General features: G+C 40.2%; 1 protein-coding gene across 1 annotated transcript in view; it reads left to right on the plus strand.

Moving 5' to 3' along the window:
* Positions 1 to 2,827, plus strand: part of unc13c (unc-13 homolog C (C. elegans)) — a 106,552-nt gene extending 103,725 nt beyond the window's left edge. The window contains exons 30-31 of the mRNA XM_008295128.1: positions 20 to 179; positions 1,198 to 2,827. Coding sequence (XP_008293350.1) covers positions 20 to 179; positions 1,198 to 1,483 — 446 coding nt within the window. The 3' untranslated portion in view covers positions 1,484 to 2,827. The remainder of the gene's footprint in view (positions 1 to 19; positions 180 to 1,197) is intronic.
* Positions 2,828 to 6,662: the final 3,835 nt, after the last annotated feature.

Raw genomic sequence — 6,662 nt, forward strand, 5'->3', positions numbered from 1 at the left:
TTTCTTTTGCATTTCTCAGTGGTCGCAGTCAACAACCTCATCTGGCAGACCAACGCCATGTTCCGGCCATTTGTAGAGGTCAACGCCGTCGGTCCGCACCTGGCTGACAAGAAGCGCAAATTCAGCACCAAGACCAAGAATAATAATTGGTCACCAAAGTACAATGAAACATTCCAGTAGTGAGTATCCTGTTGTCTTCCTTGTTAGTGGAGAGAAGTGGCCGCAAAGCTGCCGTAGCTTTTATTGTAATGCAGTAATAAATATGATTACCAGGCACATACAGACTAAAAAAAAAAAAAAGTACCCTCAAACCAGAGTTCTGTATGCTGTAGGCACATTTCAAAAGAGCCTGCAGCAACCCATAGGCCCCACAGTACTTTTAAAACCTTACCATGAGGGCAACTGTTCTAAGCTGTGAATAGAAAGCAAATTCGATCTCAGCACTTCTGCTCTTTGCTTTGAAACAGTTGAAGAAAATCAAGTGACTGCTTTAGCAATTTTATCCTCTCTTCAACACTGTAATTCTCAGAGCCAAGCCAATGCAGCCAAGTCACCGAGCCGAGGTGATCTTAGACCGAGTTATAGCCTCACCAGTGCAAGCCCACTGCTGCTTGCATCTATATATCCACTCCTGGCTTTGTCATTTGAATTTTAAGAAGCTGTTAAGTTGCTGGGGATAATTAAAAAAAACAGTCTTAAAAAGGCTGGCTAAGAATAATGGCTCATTTAAATAGAAACATTCATTTGACTTACAAAACATGATTCAATGGTCTCATCATGGCCGCACATACAATAAGGAGGCTTTTCTCAGGGGAAATGTCACCGAGCCAGACTGCTTTACTGACACTTTATATTCAGCTGAGAACAAAGCTGAATGTCAGGTTCCGAAAAGCAATTGGTTTGCACTCGTGTACAATTTTTCAGAACAAGACTTTGGGCTTTTCATTAAGTTTGAATGATAGTAAAGAAAGTGTGTCAGAGTCAATTTAATGTACCTTTAAGTGACCAGTCCAATTTACCTAACAGCATCTGTAGGCTACCGTCATTATTCTATTAATCCTAAGGTGTTCGTTTTTAGTAGCCATGCCGCTTATTTCAACATTAGTGTTTCAGAATCATTGTAATTGTAATTTTGCATCCTTTGAACATGTTCGAGCTCCTCTCACTTCTCTATTATCTCCTTGTAATGCCACCCAGTGTTCTCAGTAACGAACACGGTCCAGAGGCCTACGAGCTGCACGTCTCAGTAAAGGACTACTGCTTTGCCCGGGAGGACCGCGTCATCGGCATGACGGTCATCCAGCTCCGAGAGCTGGCGGACAAGGGCAGCTGCTCCGCCTGCTACCCGCTGGTGAAGAGCATCTCCATGGACGAAACGGGCCTCACCATCATGAGGATACTCTCTCAAAGGACCCACGACGAGGTGGCCAAAGAGTTTGTGCGTCTCAAGACAGACACACGCTCGGCGGAAGAAGTGTCATAATGTGGAGCAAAAAAAAAAAAAAAAAAATGCAGTATTTAAAAAGTTGTGTTGTCTTAAGTGAGAGGCAGAGCGGAAAAAAAGACTGAGGGAGAGAAAGAGCGGTAGCAACAGTTGTGCTTTCGGGGGATAGAAACAGCAGCGGAATGAGATTGTCCAAAGAGAAGCGAAGGAGGCCCGGATGTGGCGAAGGCAGCAAGAGGGAGAGAGAAAGAGAGAGAGAGTTGTGTTTGTTTGTTTTTGTGCATGTGCGTAAAACATCTGTTGGAATGTTCATTTTAAAACTACAGTATGTACAAGTGTTTACTTACCGTATGCTTACTATTAAGTACTATATTCTACGAGTTATGTTAATGAGACATGATACCTTTTGTACAACATTTAGTCTTTTTGAACAGAGATTTGTTCCAATAAAGTGCCAAACCAGTGGAAAAAAAAAGAACAAAATCAACGTATATGAATTATGGTGAACTTAGTATGTTTGAAAATTTGCTCGATTATTTTGTCCGGTGTAAGTCATTTTCTGACCGTGTGGCGTTTTGATTGTTGCAAAGTCGTTCATTTTGCACCCCTCGTTTTTTGGCTTCACGTTCTTCCACACAGCACTTGTTGTGCATGTCCTCTTCTCGGTCATGTCTCTCCCATGATTCCACGGTGACCGCCGAGCAGGGTCCTGTCCCCTTGCCTTCAAAACTGTTTGTATTTTAAGTCGACCTGAAAATAGACCATGTTTTTTTAAATGGCGATGACTGCTATGTAAACCTTCATAGGTGTTTGTAATTTTATAACCATGACAACAATGACGACAGCCTCCAGTGCTAACAGTCTTAGCAGAAAGGATGGAAATGTTTTCTTTTTCTTTGGCTTGTTTTGTTCTTTCTTTTTTCGGCCATCGGCTTCCAGCCTTTCTGAATGACCACTGTGAACATGAGCTTTGGAAGGCAAGCTTACATGACATTGCTGACAGTTTGATATTATTGTTTCATATTTTTCCGATAACTTTGTTCCTGATAAACTGCCAAAGTTATATAAAATATTTGTACAAAAGCAATCCATTACATGTATGAAGATATATATGTACATGTGATCTATTACTTTTTCAATGCTTAATATCTGATTGTTGATAGGGTGGTACTAAGATTTTATTTTTTTTATTTCCTGTGAAGCTGTTAACCAATATGAAAGTTGCACATGTTACTTTACACATTAGTTATATCAGCTTCTGTCATTGGAATTATTTTTCTTCATAAAGGAAAGAGTCTAACATTTGGTAAATATGCAACATTCCTATGTATTGCACTGATGGCGAATTGTATGTCATGTAAATATATTTAGTGAGATATTGTACAAAAGTCTACTTTTCTTCTATGTGCATAAAGTATGTGCAAATGTGTTCAAACATCCGGGTCATTTTGAACAAGTGTCCAGTAAGCTTCCCTTTAACGCCTTAGTATTTATCGCTTCTGAGGATTTTTAGATCTAAAGTTTGGTGAGAGAGTTTGAGCTAAATTTATCAGCTGCTGTTCACAGAAGCACCTGATTCCTTGTACTCGGTGTTGAGTCCTTTGCAAAGCTCTTGTTGTGGGTACATTGTGGTGACAACCAATATAACCACCATGGAAATGATATAATCTCTAAAATGGCTTCCAAACAGGTTTAGTACCGCACTCAAAAAAACAACAACGAAAATCAATGCAGTGGGCACACATATATCATCATTTTTATTGCATGTGTGCTTCTATTACAGCTACAGTGCCAACAATGCCATTCAATCGCCACCTGAGATTTGGGTGTGCATGCTTGTAGCAGCTAATTCAGGCTGGAGCCCTGATTCTGAATCAGAGTTGAGGGCAGTCTGACGAGCTCATCCCTTTTTCTTTCTTTCTTTTCTTTTTTGTTTTTTAAACTCTGCATTCACATTTTATTTACATTTTCAAACTTTTGTTCAGTTTAATTTGAAGACTCACGGCAACTTTGCTTTTGTAAGCTAACCAAGGCTGTCTTTAGTTTAGTCGTAGCAACATTCAGCGTTTTACTCGCCCGGCCTCGATGGTCTTGTAAAAAACTAGAACTACGACATAGGTACACATCTCTTGACAACTGAAGTGGATAACATTGATCATCTTGTTACAATGCAATATTCTGCTGCAAAACCTCGGGCGCTGATATTCATGTGGATGTTGCTTTGACACGTAACACTCGCCTAAAGATCATCGCGGACCAATCTGCCCCCGTGCCACTCCTCAGTGCCAGCAGCCTTCCCAAACAGAACAGTGTGCTCTGCCACACAAACTGTTCAAGTATGGCTGAAGGGACGCAGTAAAGAGCCCAAAAGGCATTTCCCCTGCCTCCAAACTATTCACAGGATGCACCAGAACAGTTCTGATCCACGGAGGCCTCATCGCAGCAACCCGCAGGAACCGAAGGATACGATGCTGACCTAAAAACGAAGTATTTTGATGGGTGTTTTAGTTCCAGGGTGATAGACACTTTTTGCGACTTGTTAGAAACTTTCAAGATGGTTTTCCTCCACACCTGCCGTATAAAAGCTTCCTGGTGGAATCTCCACGTGGCATAGTTATAAATCTGACACGTCATTGAAGATATTTCACCTTTTGATGCATTTTCTTTGAAAAACGCCAACAGATCCTTCCACCAGATACTGTAATCTTTTGCAAAATACATGAAGGCTTGACTTCGTCAAAAAAAAAAAAGTTTCTTTTTTTTTCCTTTTTTTTTGTAATTCATGGTGCGTGAGATGAGTGTTTTTAGATCAGTTATGCTCTACTTGCAGTCATTCCACACCCACAAGAAGAAGCGCACATCTATGGCAGGAAATAATCCCACAAAAATATGTCACCTGGAAGAACCCTAATGCCACATTTATGCATTTTTATGTGAGCCATCTGTGTTGTATGACATGGATAATGCTTGAGGGAAATGTAAACTGCACTACTGCCATTCAAAATGACATGAAAAAAACGACTTCTTAAACCACAATATCTTCTTCTTCTTCTGAGATGTGCATCAAAAGCTGATGATTGTAGCCACAGGTGCACAATGCATCTAATCACCTGGAACCAGGACAAAAGAGGGCCAGACAAAGTAAGTCCATTTGTCAGTTTCACTCTTTATTATTGTCTTTACAGCTGTGGTTCAGATCTGAAGGAGAGGACAAAAGATGAGAGGTATCAAGAGAGTGACAGAAAAAAAACAAGGCTTTGAGAAAAAAGATAAGCTAAAGAGTGTTAGAGGGAAGGGTGGAATATGTGAATGATTTCTTTTAGTCCTGAGCTAAAATGTTTCCCATTTTACATACAAGAGATTAATAAGATTATTATCCAGATGACACTTTTTGTGTTAAAGGAATCCCCACAGGGTTTGTATTACTGATTTAATAATGGTGCATTCGTGATGTGAATCGTTGTGTTTTATTTTACAGAATCTTTCAGCCTGTGAGTCTGCAGTGTAAATTCTATTTTCAACACAGAAAAGTTAAAGAGTAGAATAAGTACAGCGTTGTCTGTTGCAATTTTAACAAACTACAAAAAAGTCCGTATTGTTAACAGGGTGTCTTTACGTAACTACACCGTAGCTAACAAGTGTGACATTAGTGAGTCATTTAGACTCACATTTAGAGCTGTTTTAAGGGGGTGTCTGAAGCGTTGCAAGAAATTGCATCACTATTTTCTAAAAAGATTCTCAGATGTGCTATTCCCCTGCTTCACCTGAAAGTGTGTGCGTGTGCGCGCATTTTAAAAATTTCTATCATTTTCTTTGCCTGAGCCAATTATGCCAGTCACGTCAGCTTGTCTTCTCGCCGTGCAATCAGAGCAACAGGAAGCGAAAAGAGGGAGGAAAAGAAAACATTCACAAAGGAGCAAAATGTATCAAGGGGAAGAAAAACTGTCGCTCTCACTTCTGTACTCCCAGAAGAAAAGGAAAAGAGAGGAAAACAGTAACCTGATTCATCCTACAGTAGAGCTGCCAAGATGCAAAATTACATTGACTTGCACAACCTTGACCTCTCATTTGCATACTGTCAACTCCTCTGGGAATTTTTTTGGTTATCATCTGCAGCACGTTGCAAAGGACGAAATTGATGGTGGGCAAATTCCGATCTCTGAGGATGAGCCGGCTGATATAATTTATGGTAAGATGACGACTTTGCTGTTGGTTTAAATCACTAAAAAAAAAATATAAAGCCAATAGAGGAATTCCGCAGGCAACTAATTGAGCATATGACAGGAGGACAAAACAGCAGTGAAGCTCAACAAGAGGAGGATACATTATCCAGAAGTTATGGGCCACAGGAACATGTCCATCTGTGTGATAATGTAATGCAGCCAGCTGTTATGTATGAGTAACAGCCCGACAGACATGAAGCCTCCAACCTGGACTTCTCTATGTCCTTCAAAGCAGAGGGTTGTTTATTCTTCAGGGGAAGATTGATGGAGCTCTCCTCTGGGGAAGGATTATTCACTCACAGCATGGTTCCTTCTTTTTTTTTTCTAACCAGGCAGAAGACACAAACCGATGGATTATTAACTTCAAAGTTGACATATAGGTTAGAAACTTCATTAGGATAACTTTAGAACACTGTTTAATTTACCAGGCAGGAGAACACAACCTCATTCAGTTTTCTATCGTACAAAATGAACGGCATTAACATACAATGAAACCCTAGTGTATGTTACAACGCAAAATACAATTTAGGACAGCAGTATACAATATGCTGTAGTTACACAGGAATCAGGCGGGTTCTCTTTGGGGAAACACATATTAAAACATTCATCAGTCTAGCTTGCATGACTGCAAACTGAGCTTGATATACTGTTACCGAGGGCATGCACGTGAGTCATTTTATTTATCATTTCAGTTAGTTTGAATATCTTGTCGTAAACATTTCATGACCTTCAGGGTAAATAAGACCTGACTGTATTTTTATCAGTTGCTCTTGAGCAGCGGCGGGAGAGAAAGCGCGGTACGACCCTGGACTCCGTAGCTATGGGGGCAAACAACATGTTCCAGCAAATTCCAGGTAGATTTATTTAACCCGTGAATGATTTTATATATAAAAAACACACACTAGAAAATGCCTGAATTGCTTAGAATTAATGCAAACTATCTCAGGGGCCCACTCAAATGAATCAGAGCCACTGAAAACATTTTTAGTGTGCTT

This window comes from Stegastes partitus, unplaced genomic scaffold (genome assembly GCF_000690725.1).
Source record: "Stegastes partitus isolate 25-593 unplaced genomic scaffold, Stegastes_partitus-1.0.2 Scaffold1021, whole genome shotgun sequence".
Taxonomy (NCBI): domain Eukaryota; kingdom Metazoa; phylum Chordata; class Actinopteri; family Pomacentridae; genus Stegastes; species Stegastes partitus.